Raw genomic sequence first — 21,581 nt, 5'->3', positions numbered from 1 at the left:
ATTCCACTCATCACCCAAACAATCTCACTTTGAACTTGCTTTCAATATAATGTATAGTGTGGTTGTTTGCCAGTCAAGCCCTGTTTCCATGTCAGAAACACTCATGGTGACTCTCATACACCTTTGTAGTAAAAAAAAAAAAAAAGGTTAGGATGAGACATTTAGTTAACATTTGATGGGCCTTCCATTCACTGATAGTGCTCATTCCTTGACACTGATACAAACCTTTTTTAGTAGTTTTAAAAGCTAATATTCTGGAATCACCTTAACTTTGTATTAAAATCATGTGCCTTGACCTCAGACAAATTACTTACATTATTTAGGCATTATTAATAATTAATTTATTATTTATTAATATGTGTAATAAGCTCTGGGGATAGTAAGTGAATGTGACAGCCAATATTTTTTTCATCTGTAAAATGTGCCTAATGATAGAGGTGTTTTGAGCATAAAGTGTACATACAGTGCTCAATAAATGCTGATTCTTTTTAATAGTATTTTGATACATGTCTTTTAACATCTCCCTATGATTGTAATTCCTTATGACTCAAAGTATCTATGCACGACATTACATTTTTTAAAACTTACTCCATAAATTACAGGTACTGGAAATGGTCTTTTCTAGAAATGCTGAAGGGCTGGTTTTAGACTCCACAATTCAGTATCTTTTATATCCGGTACGCTAAGGAAAAATCATGAATCAAACCCACGACCTGGCTTATGAGAGGAAGGGGCTATACTTGTCTCCTCTGAGTCTAGACTTGTCTAAAGAGTCTTCCAAATTTCTTTCCAAAATTTCCCATAGCCTTTCAAATTTGGAGTATTACAACACTGAACAAGCCTGCTGCAGCATTGTAAGATAAACACAGGCGTGCTGGCTGAAAGGTTGGTGGTCCAAACCCACCAGCCACTCCTCGGAAACCCTATCCTGGGTTGCTATGAATCTTAACAGACACAGCACTTGGCAACAACACACAAGTCTAAATTTCGGGCAGTTGACGTTCGACTGGTCTTGTATCACTAGCAGGAACACATCAAACTCTTGGAACTATGGCTGCGGGTTCCTGCAGCCACTGGTTAAACCTTGGGGGCCCTACGGAGAAGGTGATGGAAAGAATCAAGTCTCTTTCTCCCCATAGAGCCCTGGAAGAAGGCCACAGAGAAGGGCTCTCCAAGGGCGGCAGTTTGCAGTCATGCTCCCCAGAATTCAGGCTCAGTGATTTCTAGCGCAGCCGCAGTTGGTGTGAGCCTCTTGAACAGGAGTTTTGAAGAAGCGCTGCTGATGGTTTGTACTCATTTGAAACCCCACCATTGTTACCTTTAAGTTTTTCTAGGTGACTGTGTGACCACAAATGGCGTGGCCTAGGGCTGGAGTCCTCGTGTGACGCTGCGGGTTAATGCGCTGGACCTCAAGGTCGGCTTGAGCTACAAGGTCGGCGGTTCAAGCTCACCAGCCACTCCTAGGAAATCCTATACAGGGTCTCTATGAGTCTGACTCCATGGCATTTAACAACAACATCAACAAAATAAGGCTGGGAGCTCCCAAGGCTGGGGAGCCAGAAAGGCAGCTTGAGGATCACCGAATCAACGTCTGCCTCCCCCCTCCACCCCCAGTCCTCATTCCAGAAGCCCCGACAGCAGGCCCTCCTGCCTCGTCATCGCTGCGTCTCTGGCTGGCAGATTCCTGTCACCCGGCTCGGGAATCACCTCTCAAGCCCACTCGGCAGCGGTGAGGGCGGGAGCGAGGAAAGCCGGGTCCGTCTGTAACCCCCGCGCTCCGCGGCGTCCCCTCCCCTGGCCGGCGGGGCCTCAGGTACCTCCTTGGCCATCTCAGCACAGTTTGTTCAACTAGTGGGCGGCCGGGCCCAACGCCAGCGCGTCCCTTCTGAGGCCCCCTGCGCCTCGTTCCCGCCTCTGGCGCTGCACCTGACTGACAGACCGACCCCAAGCTCCCGCCAGGCGCCGCTGCAGCACACACGCTCCTCGCAGGCCCGCGGCCCTAGGGGCAGGAACGCGGGACCGCCAGACTTTCCGCACCTGACTGACTGACTGACAGAGACCCCGGAGTTCGGGCCGCTCACTGTTCGCCTTGTGCAGTCGTTGCGCGCACGCGCTTCGCGCGCCTGCCACGGGCCCGGGGGCGGGACTGCGCGGCTGCGAGCGGGTGGGGGGCTCGTGGCGCGCGCGCCCCGCACACGAGGGCTGCAGAGATATTTTGGGTGGCAGGAGGCCCCTCGTCATTTCCGCCGGGCAGTGTGTCGTGCCGGGGGCTTCACTCCCGCGCGCGAGGCGAGCGGGCAAGTTGGCTGCGGCTGTGCGGCGGCGGCTCTTTCCCTCAGCGCCGTGACCCTCGGCAGCTCAAGCCATGAACTGAAGTCCGGGAGAGGCGGAGAGCCAAGCGGAGTCGTTGAAGCAGCCGCCGCCGCCTAAGCCATCTCCTCAGGGACCGAGCCGCCGAGACTGGGAGCTGCGAGCCCAGCACTCTTCCCTCCCACCGCGGCTCCCCGTTTACTGGGAGACGTTACAGCCGCGAGCCCAGACACACAAAAGCCACCTTGGCCGCACTGCCAGCCCCGCCAGGCAGCGGCCAGCCAGGGATCCCACCTGAGGGCGACTCGGCGGCTGAGTTCGTTTTGTGTTTGAGCCCCGCGATCCGCACGGAACCGATCCCGCCCTCATGGCCCTGATCATGGAACCGGTGAGCAAATGGTCTCCGAGTCAAGTGGTGGACTGGATGAAAGGTAATGCCCGCGGCGGGGACTGGGGGAGGCCCCGGGCGCCCGAAAGGCTTGCAGGGGCGGGGTGAACGGCGGGGTTCTGGGGGCGCCTGGCGCGAACCGGCCAGAGGCTGGAAGCTGGACGGCGAGAATCCGCACAGCTTTGGGACTCCCGATCCGGGAGGGTGGGGGGGCATGTGGGGACCCTGGTCTCCCCTTTAGGGAGGAGCCCCCTCCCCTAACCTGGTCTCCTTAGAGCCCTGCTTCCCCGACCCCTTTGTTCGGGAAACCTGACATCCCGCCCCTGCCAGGTGCCTGCTCCCGCAGCAACTCTCCCGCAACTTTTAAGCCGAAATAATGGGGCCAGGAGGCGAGTGGACACGGGGATCGCCCGCTCTCTCCCAGGCCGGGCTGCGGGGGATCCGGGACGGCGCCGATTTGGAGGGGAGGCAAACGTGCCTCCCCCGGGACGGCTTTGGCGCCGGTGGCTGAGCTCCTCCTGCGCATTCCCTGATTCTTGTCGCCGCCACTCTGGCCGGACAAGGCTTCTGGACCCGGGTCTAAGGGGAGACACATCCCCGGACCCCCGGGGTTCTTCCGTCTCATTCCTTTATCCATAAGCTGGCCATGTCTGATAACCATAGTTAGAGACACTCGCCTTGTCGTCGTCGCAAACGTGGGCTTTTTCTCTGTCCCTGGGCTTGACTGCCTCACTGTCTCCCTCTGTTGTCTGAGTAAGGGGGCTGGTAGGGGCTTCCCCACCCACACCCCTTCATCACAACCCCTGTCCTTTCCTTCCTCCTACTCTCCCCAGGCCCTGCTATCTCCTCTGGTTTTCTGGCAATGCTGAAAAGGGGGTGAATAGAATAGATTAAAGAATCCCTGGCTCCCCTTGGGAGTTAGCGCTCTGCTGGTGATGGCTCTTGAGCACCCACTCTAGGTGGATTAGTCAGGGACAGAAGGTTTGTTATTTATGAACATGTCCCTTGGGAAGATGAGGGAGCACCCTTCTTAGGACTTGCAGAACAGTCCGACTTTCTAAGCCCCCAGGTACTTTATTAAAGACGGAAAGGTGGTGTTGGGAAGGGATTGTGAGAGAAGGGGAGAAACTATTTTTTCCCCCTGCCTTTCCCCCCATTTTCCCAGCCTCATTGCTTGTGGATTTTGCTTTTCTTTTATTCCCCTACTTGCACCTCCTTTGGTTTTCTTTTCGAATATGTGCATGGTGCTTTGTAACTGCAAAGCACAGTACAGATGGGAATGAATTGAATTGAAGCAAATACATTCTTTATCGACTGTGTGTGGTGCATTGTGCTAAGGTACCATGGGGATTATAAAGATGACTAAGACAAAGTCCTGCAGTGGCTCATCTTTTCTGTTTCTCCTTTTCCCATATTTGCTATTGAAATACTGCTTTCCTAGATTCCCACCAATTCCTCCCATCTCCACCCTGGATTCTCAGATACTGACAAACATCTGTCACTTCTATCAGTCAGGGAAGAAAGAGCTAAGGCATATGCAGGAAGTGAGATGCTTAATTAAAACCCATCCTAGTTATCTGGTGCTGCTGCAACAGAAATACAAGTGGATGGCTTTAACAAACAGAAATTTATTTTCTCACAGTTTTAAGAGGCCAGAAGTCCAAATTCAGGGTGACAGTTCAAACTGGAAGGCTTGCTTGCTCTGTCAGTTCTGGAAGAAGTCCCTTGTCTCTTCAGCTTCTGCTTTTGAGCAGATCTTCATATGGTTTGGCATCTCTCTTCTCCCATCTCTATTTCTCTTCCCTTGCTTCTTTCATCTCTTTTTTTATATTTCAAAAGAGATTGATTTAAGACACACCCTACGCTAATAGGTCTCGTTAGCATAACAAAGACAACCCATTCCCAAATGAGATATTAACCACAAGCATAGAGGTTAGGATTTTAAAAACATATTTTGGGTTACACAATTCTGTCCATAAAAAGCCCTTTCTTTGAATTCATCTAAAGGTTACTTTAGTTTTGTTGCTGAAATAGTGGAGGAAAAGCTATCTATATGGTTTTTGGAGAGTCAAATTACCTTCAGAGCTTAACTACTCTTACCAATTCCCATGATGCTTGCATGCAGTGAGCGCTATATACTCCATCTTCTTCTTCACCCTCTACCCTCCCAGTTACATCCTGCACTTTCCCCTTTCTCAACCATTTAGGTCTACTTAAATTTGTATAGCATATGATGCACATGTTTTGACATGCAATCTTATTTTCCAGTATACTAGTCCTTTAAACATCTCTCCGTCCTAAAAATGTAACATCTTTGAACTTGGACTAACATCTTTAGCTGTGATTCTAAGTGATTGTTACATTTAAGTTAATTAACTTGTTTTCATACTTGTTGATGAAGCATTTTAGAGGTGTTTGAAAAAAAATTAGTGAGGTAGTAAAGATCTAAATTGTATATCTTTGTATACAAAGCATAACTGGAAGAGAATAACTGATGCAATTTTGGGGGTATTTCAAGCCTGCAGTTTCCATATTAGTTTTATGAATTGGATTTGAGATATTATTAGAAAATAAGATTTTAAAAATAGTTGGATAAAACATAAACATTTCCTCAACTTGTAACTTACACTGTTGTTACCTTAATTAATTTTTTTCCCCTTCCTTTCCTGTTTCCTAATGAGCTGGGCTGCTAACTACAAAGTCAGCAGTTCAGATCTACCAGCTGATTCATGGGAGAAAGAGGAGGTGTTCTGCTCCTGTAAAGATTTACAGCTTCTGAAACCCTGTACAGGGTCGCTATGAGTTGGAACCGACCTGGTGGCACACAACCACTACCACCATTCTGTTTCATAAATAAAATTTAACAGAAGACATTTTAAAAACATGTTTCATGCTTTATACAGATAACAGTAATGTTTGAAAGTCAACTGTTAGACTGGAACTCTGGGATGGATAAACCTCATGTAGTATTGTATAATAGATACTGTTCTAAAAGCAGTACCAACGAATGAACAGGACTTTGGAACAATTGAAACATTGTGGGAGTTTTTCAGAGCCTGCTCTACTTTATTAATGTGACAGCTTTCATCATCCTTAACATTTAAAGTGTATATCGTATGTTTACAGCTATTCACAACCATAAATTGTTATAACTATATTTAGTAAGGTATATACTTTATGCTCTTTCTATGGTATCTTTCTCTTCACTGAACAGAAGAGGAACCACTAAGCACATAAGACTAGCAGGGTCATATATTTATGAATGGTGGTGGTCGTGGTTGTGTAACATGGAGTTGGTTCCTACTCATAGCAACTGTGCATAGGGTATCCAAGATTGTAAATCTTTATGGGAGCAGAAAGCCTCATCTTTCTCTCGTGGAACTGCTGGTAGTTTCAAACTGTTGACATTGAGGTTTGCAGCCCGAGTTGTAACCAGTATGCTATCAAAGTTCCACATATTTATAATTACAGACAATTTATAGTTGTAATATAGAAATCAGTTTTCAAAGAAGGAAATGGAAGGGAAACAACAGATTGACAAGATTATTAAACTTTGGTAATATATTGTTGTTGTTATGTGCCGTGGAGTCGGTTTCGACTCATAGCAACTCTGTACAGGGTTTCCGAGGTTGTAAATCTTTACGGGAGCAGAAAGCCTCATCTTTCTTCCATGGAACAGCTGGTAGTTTCGAACTGCTCACCCTGAGGTTCGCAGCCCGATTCGTAACCACTACGCTACCAGAGCTCCTTTTTGATAATTTAGTCAAGATTATTTATGAAGGACTAGAAGGAGCTCTGGTGGTGTAGAGGCTACGAATCGGGCTGCGAACCGCAAGGTCAGCAGTTCGAAACTACCAGCTGTTCCGCGGGAGAAAGATGAGGCTTTCTGCTCCCGTAAAGGTTTATAGCCTCGGAAACCCTGTACAGGGTTGCTATGAGTCAGAAACGACTCCACGGCACATAACAACAACAACAATATATACATTTGGAATCCTGGTGTGGCACTGTAGGATAGGCACTGGACTGGTAACCACAAGGTTTGCAGTTCAAACCCATCAGCCGCTCCTTGGAAAACCTACACAAGGTCACTATGAGTCTGGACCAACTCCATAGCATGTAACAATAACAACAACAGCATTTATACATTTGGGATCCTGGTGTGGCTCTGAAGGACAAGCACTGAATTGTCAACAGCAAGGTCAGTGGTTTAAATCCACCGGATGCTTTTTGGAAATCTATACAGAGTGGTTAAGTTGGAACTGACTGGATGGCACTTAATAACATTTATACATTACAATTAATTTTTATAAACTCTTATTAAAATCTATTCCAAGTAGTTGCAAATATAAAACTTATTTATTAATTGTTGTTGTTAAGTGCCCTCAGGTCAGTTCTGACTCATAGCGACCCTATATAGGCTTTCCAAAGAGTCACTGGTGGGTTTGAACCGCCTACCTTGTAGTTAGCAGTCCAGTGCTTACCCAACAGTGTCACACCTATTTATTAATTACTGATAAAGACATATGAAAACACTTGCATTTTCACTCCACTATTGCAGCATACAAGGAGCTCTGGTAGCGTAGTGGTTACGAATCGGGCTGCGAACCTTAAGGTCAGCGGTTTGAAACTACCAGCCGTTCCGCGGGAGAAAGATGAGGCTTTCTACTCCCGTAAGGATTTACACCCTCGGAAACCCTGTACAGGGTCGCTATGGGTCGGAACTGACTCGAAGGCAATTAACAACAACAACATTGCAGCATACAATAATACTCCAGTTTTTTGCTGAGAGTGAAATGTGTGACACAGTGTCAGTGTTAATTCTGGTAAAGCATATGCACTTCTCCTAAGTCAGATAAATCGGCAGTTATAGCCTTGATTAAAGTTCTAGTGTGGCACTGTAGGATAAAGCACTGGATTGCAAGGTCGGTTTGAACTGAAAAGTCGGCTGTTCAAATTCACCAGCCACTCCTTGGAAATCCTATACTGGGTCACTATGAGTCAGAATCTACTCAACAGTACTTTACAACATCCTTGATTAGGAGTACAGTGGCTCTAATAAGTACTGGACTGTGAACCACAAGGTCCACTGTTTGAGACCACCAGCTGCTGCATGGGAGAAAGATGAAACTTTCTACTCCCACAAAGATTTGAAAAGTCTGGAAAACCCTAAACAGGATCACTATGATTCAGAACCGACTTAAAGATACTTAACAACAACAATATCCTTGCTTATTCTGATATTATTTCTGGCTACCTGGAGATACCTTATAGACCTTCAGAATGTAAAAATTAATATTATTAATATTTTTGAGAAAATTAAATACTTGCATTGAACTTAGCATTGTGAAACCAAGATTCTTCCATTGGAGATTGTATTAATTTCTCTTGTGTTTTAATAAATATGTAAAAGATAAACCCTTTACAAAGTAAATAAAAATAGTTATTGGAAAAAGTCACTGGCAGAAAAGTAGACCAATAACTGTTTTTAATTTTTGCTCTTTCTGTTAATCTATAATGCATTATTTCTCAGCTCTGATACTTATTGGGACTGGAAATACTTTATAATCTGTATTTATTTGAGTCCCTAATTCTTTTCTTTAAAATGTTTTTTTAATTTATTTTTTGTAAGTTTATACAACAAAATAGGTTCCCATTTGACATTTTCTACACAAATAGTCCAGTAACATTCGTTCCATTTTTCACGTATATCAACATTCTCTTTAATGCATTCTGGTTGTTCCATTTCCAGTACTCTATACCAGCCTGGTGGAGTTCTGCTGTGGTGCTGTAGGATAAGCACTCCATCGCAAGTTTGGTTTGAACCACAAGGTCTGCAGTTCAAACTCACCAGTCATTGAGTCCCTAATTCTTGTTTGCTTTTTTTTACACGTTAAAATATAACAAAAACCTCTGAACACTTTAGGACCCCTACTGTTAATTTTGGAGTCCTGGTGTGGCACTGTAGGTTAATGCACCAAACTGCAAAGCCATTTGAACTGCAAGGTCGGTGGTTCAAGCTCACCAGCTGCTCCTCGGGAACCCTATACAGGGTTGCTATGGGTTGGAACTGACTTGATAGCACTTCGCAACAACAACAACAACTGTTAATTTTACTATTAATTTTCCTTGTCACACCCCAAAATTACCAATTTTCCTCTTGTACCCATTTCAACTTTCAGACTCTTTCAAAATATTCACATGACAAAGCTAGAGTTGTTTTCTTGAACTGGGCTTTCTCCATGACATTCTTCCAATGATAGTTGTTTCTTTTCTGTGTCAAATAAAAGTGATTAGGTATCATTTTCAGAGTCAACCATCAGGCTCTTTGCTAGTGTTCCTGATATCTTTATTATTCCAACCAATTTTGAATTATTATAATTTTTAAAATAATCTGATTCTTTAAGACAGTCACTTCTCAAACCATCCAATGCTCAACTTCTCTACCCTTTTGTTTTTCCTATGTACCATTTTCTGTCAGTTTACTTCAAGAAACATTACCTGACTTCTAATTTCTGCCCTAAAATGACTCAGCCATCTTGAGGTTAGAAACTGTAATACATTATTTTAGGTATAAAAAACAAAGGCAAAAACTAATAATTTGAATAAAGCCCTATAGTAGAAGAAATGCAGTGATGAAATAGAACTATTCAGTATGAACGTTAAATGCTATGAAGAAGAATGTATTTGATAGGGCAATGAAGTTTTGACAGGTATGATGTTCTTTAATAATTATTTTTTTTCCCCCTTACTAGACCCAGAGCTGAAGTTAAAATCTACCTTAATTAGACAAAAATGTCAAAAAATTTCGTTAAATAGTCTTGAGAGATTAGGAATAATTTTATGTCTGGAATGTAAAATTACACATTGTAAAGGAAAAAATGTTAGAGTTAAAAATGATAATATTGATTGTATCACTTGCTTTTGAAAAATTAGATTTATTTTCCAGTTTCAAAGTGACTATATAGTCATCAAAGATCACGTACTTTGAATATGACATTTTTTGGAACTGGAATTACTACGATTTTACACAAAGAAGGAATTTACATTTTTGGTATATATAGTTTAGTTCACAAGAAACATCCTTTTATTTGGGTTGGTATTAATATTTGTTCTTTAAGGTAGCACTCATAATTTAGTAAGAAGAGTATATTTATGTGGATGTATTCTGGTTTTTAGGAGCCCTCGTGGCACTGTGGGTTAGGTGTTGGCTTGCTAACTACAAGGATGGTGGTTCAAACCCACCAGCCACACCTCAAGACAAAGATGAGGCTGTCTACTCCAGTAAAGTTTTACCCTCCTTATAAGGAGCTCTGGTAGTGTAGTGGTTACGAATCGGGCTGCGAACCTTAAGGTCAGCGGTTCGAAACTACCAGCCGCTCCGCGGGAGAAAGATGAGGTTTTCTACTCCCGTAAAGATTTACACCCTCGGAAACCCTGTACAGGGTCGCTATGGGTCGGACCCGACTCGATGGCACTTAACAACAACAACAACAACATATAGAGTTGCAAGGAGCTCTGGTAGCATAGTGGTTATAAGTTGGGCTGCTAACCTGAAAGTCAGCAGTTCGGAAATACCAGCCGTTTCATGGAAGAAATGTGAGGCTTTCTGCTCCTGTAAAGATTTGCAGCCTTGGAAACCCTCTACAGGGTCTGTATGTTGTTGCTGTTAAGTGCCATTGAGTCAGTTCCCACCCATAGCGACCCTGTAAAGGGCTTCCGAGGAGCAGCTGGTGAGCTTGAACCACCTACCTTGCAGTTCAAACGGCTTTGAAGTCTGGCGCATTAACCCACAGCGCCACACCAGGACTCCTACAGGGTCTATAGAAGGAGGGTAAGCAAACACCTAACCCACAGTGCCACCATGGCACACCACCACCACCATATAGGGTCACAGGGCTCCTGGTGTGGCACTGTAGAATCAGCACTGGACTGCAAACCACAGAGCGGCAGTTCAAACCCACTATCTGCTCCTTGGAAAGCCTATACAGGGTTGCTATGAGTCGGAACTGACTCAGCCGCACTTTATTATTAGGTGCCGTCGAGTTGGTACCTACTCATAGCGACCTTATGCACAATGGCACTTAGCAACAACATATAGGGTAACTGTGAGTCAGAGTTGACTCAATGGCAGTGGGTTTGGTTTGATTTGATTCTGGACTATAAATATTCTTTACTTAGTACTTCTGCATGGCATATGCTTTGTTGTTGTTAAGTGCCGTCGAGTGGGTTCCAACTCATAGAGACCCTGTATAGGGTTTCTGAGGAGTGGCTGGTGAGCCTGAACCGCCACCAACCTTTGGTTTAAACTGAACTTGCAGTTCAGCACATTAACCCACAGCACCACACCAGGATTGTTGTGGTTGTTTAAATAAATTATTCTCTGCTTTGGGGGAATTCACCTGTGTATGGGACAACAGTGACAAGGACAAACCTATGTCAAGACAAAGGGAGAGAGGTACCAACTAGTGCAGTTCATAACATTGTTTTAAAGTTCACTATGATACAGGTACACAAGCACCAATGGAAAGAGAAGAGGATGTATTTAGCTAAAATATAACAAAACGTTATATTTTGTTATTGGGTATTTGGGGAAGGTAGGGTTTTAGCAACTATTTAAGCTATTTATTTAACTCAGGCATATTCTAAGAGGGATGTATTCTAAATGTAGAGGCACAGCAAGAGACTCTAGAGTTGAGATAGGGTGATTAACCAGAAAGGGGTTGTGTATAGGTTTGTGTGGTTGAAGGCAAGAGGTGGGCAGTACAGGGAAAGTGAGGGAGGAGCGTGAGTAGGTGGCACAAAAGTACAAGAACAAATCTGCATTTCACAAAGACAATAAAACTCTCATCATGTCCTGAGTTTAAATAAATACCACATTATAAAACTTTGGCTGCCAAAAATAAGCCCACAAAGAATGTGTATTGAATTGGTACAGCTGTTTCAAATCTGTTTCTCAGTAATAATTTGAAAATAATGTTAAAACGACTTATTTTGATGATTAATTACATCATTAACATTATGTTGTTAGATATTTAGAATTTTACTGATCCAAATTCTTATGTGATGAACGTAGATGAGATTTTAAATATTAATGTTATTCTTAAAGCAATGGTATAGTATCATTTTCATTTACAGCACAGCAACCTCAGATTAGGACTTAATTTGTTCTTAATAATTGTTAGCTTTCTATGTGACTTCCGTACAGCGCCTCACACATAAGGCTTATTGTGAAAGATGAAGTATTCATTTCTATAAGGAGTTCTAGAAGGATAGATCATCTGTACTAATTTAAAAGGGGAATGGAGGGTGAATAATTTGATTAAAAATGGAGTCTAAAGCATTTTATTTGTTATGGTTATCATAGTCTAAAGTGTGAATGAAGAACAGCAAGTGTAATCTTCAATTAAAGATTATTATGCTGAATAATGTTCAGTGAGTGAATCTGTAGTTTTCATGAATAGAATAGGTTTTTGCTTCTCAAAATGGTACATTTCTCTGTTCATAGAAACCAAATGATCAAAGGAAGCCAAAAGGTTAAATTGCTGAAATATTAATGGTTTTGTGTTAATATAAAACATTTTTATACTAAATCAAACATGGATATTATATGCACAGTGTAGAAACAAAATTGGCATGATTTTAAAGATGAGGCCAGGCTTAATAAGAATTTTAGGCTTGCGGTAGGCCATTTAAAGCTACGTTTCCCCAGACCTCCCAGGGCTATGAGTATACTCAGTTCAGCAATTATGGATACATCAGTGGAAAAGTTTGAGAAGTGGTAGTTGGATTTAGAAATGGTAAAATTAATGCACTCTGCCTCCTCTTTTTCTCCCATTATTGCAAAGGACAAAATAGCTTTTCTCAGTCAAGGTCATGATAATTATAGCTTTTTAATTTTGTTTGATCTCCATCAACCTGCAGTCAGGATGAACTTCTCATTTGATCCTGTCCTCTCACTTTCCTGCCCCATCAAGTTAAAACAATTTAATGGGATCTTACTGCTTTTAGAATAAAGATTAAAGTCAGTAATATGCTCTATAAGACCCTTGAAAATTTGGTTATTGCCTGTGAAGTAAGCCTCCTTCCTAGCACCAGCTACACTGACCTTTTAGTCCTTCCTGTTCGCTTACCACTGGCCTTTGCACTTAATATTCACTCTTTGCTCCTTTCATCATCCAATTTAACTCTACTCATTCTTCAGATCTTAAGCCTTCCCAGGAAAGTCTTCCCCAAATCACATCAAATCTCCAGTTATATGCTCTCCTAATACAATGTATGTCTCCTTTGTTTCATTTGTCACAGTTCTAGTTTTACACTAATTTGTATGGATATTTAACTGATATCTAACTTCCTCACTAGATTTATGCTTCATGAGGGCAGTAACCCCACCTGCTTTGTATAATATGTATGAAAGTGTCTGGTTCACAGTAGGTTCTCAAAAAATATATGTAGTATTTAAGGAGTAAATAAATTTATTCACTGGTCTGTCAGCAATTCTACTTTCCTAAATGGTGATGCATATAAAGTCCCTTATAATGCTGTAATGAATACTTCAGTGTTAGACTGTATAGTATAGGGCAGATTGTAGTGGAAGTAGTTTTTCATGTTATTCTAGCCAATTCAAAAACCTATCATAGTTTGAATTCATTTCTTTAAGAAGTAATAATAATTTTGATGAATCCATATTACTTCTGTGTTTATGCTATAAATATAAATAGTTTTTCATAAATAACTGTTGATATCATAAATAGGCTGATATAGTAGATAAATAATTATTATTTAAAACTGAAAACATACTCCATCTTTTAAACATATATTACTTTATTCAGGCTTTTGAATAATTTCTTCATTTTGGTATTTTGTAAAGAGCTCTATATATTTTTGAATACATGGTAAAGTGAAATTTATAAAATACCTGGTTTGTTCTCTTATTTTTAAAAAAATGCTCATATAACAATTAAAATGCATTTTTCTGTTGTAAGAATAAAACATCCTTTGTTAATCAAGAGGATAAAATGGAAAAATAGCCTGTTAGTGTAATAATACCCATTGTGTTTTTTATTATACTTTATATTTTTGAGTTTATATTTTTATTCGTTTTGAATTTATATTTTTATTCATCAGAATACAAATAATATATATTAAGATAGAGCTTAACAGCTTTTTTGTATACATTTTCCGTTTTTCCATGTGATTTTGAGAAAATAATTCTAATTTTCTTACACAGATATAAATGTATTTTGACTAATTTTTGAAGGGTTATTGTTAAGAACCTTTGTAGAGGGTTAGTCGGTGCCTCATGTGGATTTTTTTTCTGAATTACATGTTACTAGTTTTGGTTTAAGGAGCTCTGGTAGTGTTGTTGTGAAGTGCCGTCGAGTTGGTTCCAACCCATAGCGACCCTATATAGGGTTTCCAAGGAGCAGCTGGTGAGCTTGAACTGCCGACCTTGCCGTTCAAACGGCTTTACAGTATGACACATTAACCCGCAGCGCCACGCCAGAACTCCCAGCGTAGTGCTTACGAATTGGGCTGCTAACCTGAAGGTCGGCAGTTCGAAACTACCAGCTGTTCTGCGGCAGAAAGATGAGGCTTTCTGTGCCTGTAAAGATTTGCAGCCTCGGAAACCCTGTACAGGGTCGCTGTGGGTCGGAGCTGACCTGGGGGCACACAACCACCACCACCATCCTGTTTCATAAATAAACAGCACATAACCACCACCAGTCTTGGTTTGGTGCCATAGCATAAGCACTGAGCTAACCACAAGTTCTGCGGTTCAAACCCTTTGGAAACTCTATACAGCCTCTTTGGAAACTCTATACAGGATTGCTATGTGTCGGAACCAACTGGATAGCACTTAACAACAAGATAATCACTGTTGTTGTTAAGTACCATGGAGTAGGTTCCGACTAATAGTGACCCTGCACAGGGTTTCCGAGGCTGTAAATCTTTGCAGGAGCAGAGCGCCTCATCTTTCTGCCGCAGAACAGCTGGTAGTTTCGAACTGCCGACCTTCAGGTTAGCAGCCCAATTCGTAACCACTACGCTACCAGAGCTCCATCTCTAGTAGGCAAGTTATACAGATTTTCTAATGAAGTATGCCTCCTCAATATGTTGTTGTTGCTAAGTGCCATCGAGGAGTCAGGATCCGACTCATAGCGACCCTGTACAGGGTTTCCAAGGAGCAACTGGTGAGTTAGAACTGCCGACCTTAATGACCCCAACCGACGTTGCAGTTCACTGCATTAACCGGCAACGCCACACCAGAAGTCCCCTCAATATGTAGCCATATTAAAATATAACATTTAGTGAAATTTCAAATACTCTATCATTGATATATCAGTCTATTAACTTTTAAGAAAACAACACCTTCAGGCTTTAAATGTTCTTGCTGGTAGTACAAAACAATGGATTGCAGTTGTTCCCTGATTTAAATTATAAGCAACTGCTCAATATGATAGCATTTTTTTAAAACAACAAGCAAGGATACATTTAATTTCTTACTTGATTTCAATATAAATTAAAATAATTAATTCTAATAGAAGTCTCAATTGTTAAAGTTATTCTTCCTCTTATAATTTCAGGAAAGAAGGGGTATGTGGGAATTTATTGAATTATAAATTTGGCTAAAGTACAGTAGCTACTGTTTTCTCTGTTTATTAGTGTTCTGTCACAATGTAAAATTGTTTAAATAAAAATGAATATTAAATAAAACAAAAACTGGCAATGTCATTAATATATGATAGCTTGTCATGATAAAAACATTATATAACTAAGAACATGTATAGAATACATGCCTTTAATAATTTACTTGATATTAATGTTTTTGAAAAGTACTTTTTATTAGGCAGATTTTCTCATCTTCAGATAAGATGGGAAGTAAGAAAAAAACACAGTGTTAGTTGCCTTTTAAAATGTTGCCCGATACACTTTTTTTTTTTTAATAAATGTTTTATTGTGAATTGTGTGATAGTTTACATGGGAGAATATTAGTTTTACATTCATTCTATCATACATCATTTCATTGCCATAGTTACCATCCCATCCATGCATCATCACCCAACCGAAGGGTATGCTCTGCAAGCCAGCCCGCTGTCCTCAGCACACAGCCCCTTTCCCTCTCTGGATCTCAAGTCCCCAGCCACTTCATCTCTTCACATCATCCTCTTTGTCTCCATCTCAGGTCTCACTGCTTCTCTGGGTGGGGTCCCGCTCTCCACTCTTCTGCATTGATGGTCCCAGGGCCCTCCGCTCCTAGACTGAAAAGTTAATCGCTGCCCTCCTTGCAGTCCTGATAACAGTTCTTCACTATTGCATCACAAGAGACCCATCTGCATTTCATTTCATCAGGCCTTCCTGGACAGGCTGGATACTATTCACTGGAGACTCTACCTTCCTCCATGCCCTTTGGATCTAGGTTCCCTCTTGAAATCTTGTAAGCTAGTCACTTCTTACCTTTGTATCTCTCCCCCCATTTTGGGTAGCCAATGTCCAAATTGCCCATCCCTGTCCACTCTTTGTGTGGAGGGGATGGGAATAATTCATGCAGCCGATACACTTTTGTTTGTTTGAACTTTTAAGTTTGTTTCAAATACATTTATTATTTTAAAAATGGGCTTACAACATGTTTTCTCAAGTAATACCTACACCAAATCAATGCAAGTCTGGCTTATATCCTGGATTTTTTTTTTCCAACTTATTACCAAAGATCCTGAAAGAAGTTTATTTTCCATCAAGTTGTCAGTTGTTGTCTTATAAATTTAATGTATTATTAATAAAAGCCTTTAAAATTCTGACCTTACATAATTATGCTGAATGACTAGTTTTCATATTAGATTAATTATAATTTTGGCATGTTTTATATATGTCTGTTTATTTCATGTACTTTCTTTTCTTTTTTTTCCAATCACTCACATTTATTTTCAGAATGTTTTGATAGTTCTGGGGACATTGATTTTTTTTTTTCCCCCTGCCTGAGCAGAACAATTCATATTTTAATTTTTGTGTAATTTGTATATATTTTGGTTTTCCATGAAACCCACTAACTATTAAATACATATAAAATAAATATTTTACAGTTTCTGCTATTGGTGCTCAACATGGACACCTCGTCCAGTTGCTATTTTCTTTGGTCTACTAGAGCCTATGTGAAGACAAAGTTAGATGTGGTATAGAGCCAAAGATGGTATGCTTCTTCTACATTTCCCTCTGAAATGGGGCCAGACTGAGTTTTCTGGCAGTTTCTCTTGGCACCAATGTTGTATTAAAATCAGCAGCAGAAGATCCGTCTAGACCAGAGACTTTCAGATAGATGTTGAATTGCTATTAAGTAGAGAGAAATTGCTTCTATAGAGTATTTGGAATTAGATAAGTTTTCTTTCTGGTGTTTTTTTTCTACTCTGCATGTATTTTGTAGGCATAATGATTTAAGAGTGTTCATGGTAGAAACACATTGATTCAGACCCCATTTATTTGAGATTTGTGAAAATTTCACTAGGTTCATTTTACAGTTTATTCTTAATATGTGAAGGAAGAGTTTGCTGACCTGACCAATCTAATAACGTAAAGATTGGGAATAAATTGTTCGATCCAGAAGGGTAAAATGTTTTCAAGCACTATGCTTAGCCAGGAGTCCTTTTCATACTGAAAAAAAAAAAATGCTAGTTATAAGTGAATTGCATTTTTAGTTAGTTTCTGCATATTTAATATCTGGGTTTTTGTATTTCACTGTTGTTTTTTCCCCAAGAAACATTATGTTACATAGCTTCATGTGCCCAAATTAGAAAGGTCTAAAGTACTTAACATGTATTATTCATGATAATCCTTAAAAGAGAGATAAGGACAGTTATTAACAAACACCCTGTTACAGGTAAGGTACTGAAAAGTTAAGCAGTTCAACAGCGATTGTGTTCAATGATTAGATTTGATATTTACTTTTTCCCTACTGGATTGGATCTACACTTTAGGGGATGAAAGACATAGCTCAAGTTTGTACATAATTATCTTCAGACTTGATTTTTCTTTAATTTTCATAATTTTCTGCTCTTTAAAGATTGACAACATGTAATTAATTGTATGTTGTTGTTGTTAAGTGCTGTTGAGTCGATTCCAACCCATAGCGACCCTGTATAGGGTTTGCAAGGAGTGGTTGGTGAGCTTGAAGCGCCGACCTTGTGGATCAAACCAACTTTACAGTGCAGCGCATTAACCCCATAGCGCCATACCAGGACTCCATGTAATTGTATAAGTATATCGTTAAAAAGGAGCTCTGGCAGCATAGTGGATTATGAGTTGGGCTGCTAACTGCAAGGTTAGCAGTTTGAATCTGCCAGCTACTCCATGGGAGAAAGATGAGGCTTTCTGCTCTCATAAAGATTTAGAACCTCAGACACCCTATACAGGATTGCTATGAGTCAGAATTGACTGCATGACGCATAACCAAAACCACCACAATACAGGTGAAAGCACTTTGAAATCAGATGTCTGGCTACATCACTTCCACAATTTTAGGCACAGGAAATTTATATAACTTGACAAAGTTTTCTTATTTTTATAAAATGGGGATGATAATATTGCCAACCTCATAGGATTATGATATAATGAGAAAAATGTCTGGGACATACTAAGTGCAAGATAAATGTCAGGGCTTTTTTGTTTGTTTTGTTTTTAGTAAAGGACAAGATTGTATTCCATTGGTAATGTTCAGAGGCAGAACTAATAAGAGATATTATGTATTAAATGCTTGGAGCCCTGGTGAGCATGGTAGGATAAGTACGGAACTGGTAACCCCAAGGTCAGTGGTTCAAAACCACCCGCCGCTTCTCAGAAACCCTACACAGGGTCACTATGAGTCAGAACCAACTCAACAGCACTTAGCAACAACAACAGCAGTAAGTGCTAGGTGCTTTCCTTACATTATTTTTAATGCCTGCACTAGCCTGAACAGGGCCCTGGTAGTGTAGTGGATTATGAGCTAAATTGCTAGCCACAGGACAACAGTTCAAATCTACCAGCCGCTTCTCAGAAACCCTACACAGGGTCGCTATGAGTCAGAACCAACTCAACAGCACTTAGCAACAACAACAGCAGTAAGTGCTAGGTGCTTTCCTTACATTATTTTTAATGCCTGCCCTAGCCTGAACAGGGCCCTGGTAGTGTAGTGGATTATGAGCTAAATTGCTAGCCACAGGACAACAGTTCAAATCTACCAGTCTCTCATTGGGAGAAAGATGTGGCTTTCTATTCCTGTAAAGATTTACAGCCTCGGAATCCCTATGCAGCATCACTGTGAGTTGGAACTGACTCCATTGCACACTACCACCACCACCTAGCCTGAAAGGTTAGAATTAGCCCTATTTTATAGATGAAGACACTTTTGCTTAGAGAGATTAATCATTGAATTACTTTTCTTTTATGATGAGGCTTCTAAAATTTTGTGCATTAATAGGATTAAAAGATAATGAATTTTTCCACAAACTTTTTGAGGCTCCCTTATATACCCAAATATTTATTAATCAGGTACTCAATAAATATTTCGAGGAGTGAATAAATTGTAAGTGGAAGTACAATTCGAATTGACTCCTGATTCCCAAACATATATTTCTATCTTTACTTCTATCAGAGGTAGATATGCCATGAAAGGAATCCTGTGAATACTTTGAAAGCTGTGGATGTCCTCGCCATCAATCCTACCTTCTCTAGTATTTGGTAAGGTGGTCTGGGGTTCCTTTTGGCCTCTGTGTATGCTTGTGATGTGGTGCTTCTACTTCTCAGAATAGAACACTAGCTAGTCAATGACAAAGATGACACACATAACTATAATCTTGATAGCGTCTCTTTTATTTGGAAATGAACTCCAGGAGCTTGCTGTTCTGCTTAGTCTAGATCTAAGCAAAAGCCCTACTACAGACCATTGCTACTGTTTACACAGTGCTAAGCAGATGTTCAGTTCTCAAAGAATTTTTGATAAAAGAATTACTATACATGGTGCCTGATAATGAATATCCATAAGCAACTTCATATTTGACCAGAATAGTGCCTAGGTTATGAATGTTCGATTTTCAGACAACTCGTATATACTCTTGAATGTTATATAAATTTGCCCTTACTTTACAACATTGGGTCAACTCCTACTCACAGCAGATTCTTCATCACACAGTCACTCACTTGCTGTACATGTAGCTCTTCAATCATTGCAAAGACTTAGCACCTTTTCTTGCACTACAGTAAGGCTAACTAAGAACCATATGTACATATTTTGACTTACCTACAAATTCTGCTTAAATACACTTAAGAATGGATATCATTAGTTACCCAAGGACTGCCTGTTTCATTAGTGTTTCATTGAACAGCTGACTTCTTTATTTCTATATTTTTTATATGCATACCTACCCACCCAAATTATTTTATTTGGAAGCTCCTTTATTATAGACCATATTGCTTCATGACTGAATATTAAATCACAAAACAAAGTTAATTATGTACTGTTGTTGCTGTTGTTGTTAAGTGCCATCGAGTTGGTTCCAACTCATTAGAGAAAATTTAATCATAATTCAGTCAAAAAACTATTGCAAAATAAATGTAAAATATGGAGTGGTTCAGGTTGAGCTAGAGATGTTTGATGAGTTGAGTATCTGTAAAATGGCAATGAAAGGTACATTCTATCTACATTACATTTTAAATTATATCATGCTTTTGCATATGTATCTAAAATATATATTCTAGTATGTATTTAGGAATTTAAAGAAGAAATTTTTTAGAGTGAAAAAAATAAACATGAAATCTTCTATTTCTTCATTTTTTCTTTTAATAAAATTAATGTTAACTTGCTTTAGTCTGACATTTTTTTTAAGTGAAAAAATAGATTTGCATTGTTCTTTACTTGTGGAGCAAATGGTTTGAAGTCTCTCATTTTTAGGAAAGCCACCACAATATCCAGGCCAATAGACATTTAAAACAATAAAAATAACAATTGTGAACTGTGATAATTACCACCTATTTTGAAGTTGTGAATTTGATTATATAAAGCTTTGTGAATTTGATTATATAAAGTATTTTTTCTCTCCTAAAGTACTAATTATTTTTTTAAAACTTCATATGAATTAATTTTGCTTGGTGATTTTTTTTAGAATTTTATCACTTTCATTAAAAATATGTTGATACTCTGTTAATAAGCAGTCTGGTAAGAGAAATACTTTCAAGCATGGTTACAAAGTGAAGCTTCATCAACATTAAGTTTTAAGTTGTATGCAAATTTAATGTCTATAGTAATGTTTTCTTATGTCTAAGAATTTATTTTTTAAACGAGGCTGCCTTGCCAGCTTATTCTTATATTTATAGTAGAAATAGGCATACACTCAAAAAATAATTGCAGCTGAATAATAGCTAATGATCTAGTGATTTCCCCCACATTTACATGCCAATCATAAAAAATGAAGAGTGTTATTATGTGTTTCTCTTAAACATGTGTGTATGTGTGTGTGTAATCTTTAATGCATTTATATCTATATACATACACACACATACATACATACATATGAGGGGCTCTCAAAAAGTTCGTGGGAAAATGGAATGAAAAGATAATGGAGTTTTTCCGTAACCTTTTTCTAGTCCACTTATAATAAATCTCATGCATACACACACAGCTACTATTTATAACCACAACACTGTTATCACACAAAATGTCATTCAAATTCATAGACAATATAATCTACCTAAGGAGCTCTGGTGGGATAAATTCAAGGTCATATTTTGGCTCTCGTAGACTTGTTTTCATTTTCTTCAGTTTCAGTTTAAATTTGCATATCAGTAATTGATGGTCTGTTCCACAGTCTGCCCCTGGCCTTGCTTCACTAATGATATGGAGCTTTTCCATCTTCTCCTT

The 21,581-nt window shown here is 40.0% G+C and overlaps 1 protein-coding gene across 3 annotated transcripts in view; it reads left to right on the top strand.

The window, feature by feature from the left end:
* The first annotated feature begins 2,647 nt into the window (after positions 1 to 2,647).
* CNKSR2 (connector enhancer of kinase suppressor of Ras 2) overlaps positions 2,648 to 21,581 on the top strand; it is a 427,386-nt gene continuing 408,452 nt past the window's right edge. For 2 of the 3 annotated variants that reach the window (XM_006835578.1, XM_006835580.1), the window contains exon 1: positions 2,648 to 2,741. In XM_006835578.1, coding sequence (XP_006835641.1) covers positions 2,678 to 2,741 — 64 coding nt within the window. In that variant the 5' untranslated portion in view covers positions 2,648 to 2,677. The remainder of the gene's footprint in view (positions 2,742 to 21,581) is intronic. The other variant, XM_006835579.1, reaches the window with a different exon arrangement.

This window comes from Chrysochloris asiatica, unplaced genomic scaffold (assembly GCF_000296735.1).
Source record: "Chrysochloris asiatica unplaced genomic scaffold, ChrAsi1.0 scaffold00018, whole genome shotgun sequence".
In the NCBI taxonomy this organism is placed as follows: Eukaryota; Metazoa; Chordata; class Mammalia; order Afrosoricida; family Chrysochloridae; genus Chrysochloris; species Chrysochloris asiatica.
The sequence above is the reverse complement of the archived record's forward strand: the minus strand, read 5'-3'. Positions and strand labels throughout refer to the sequence as shown.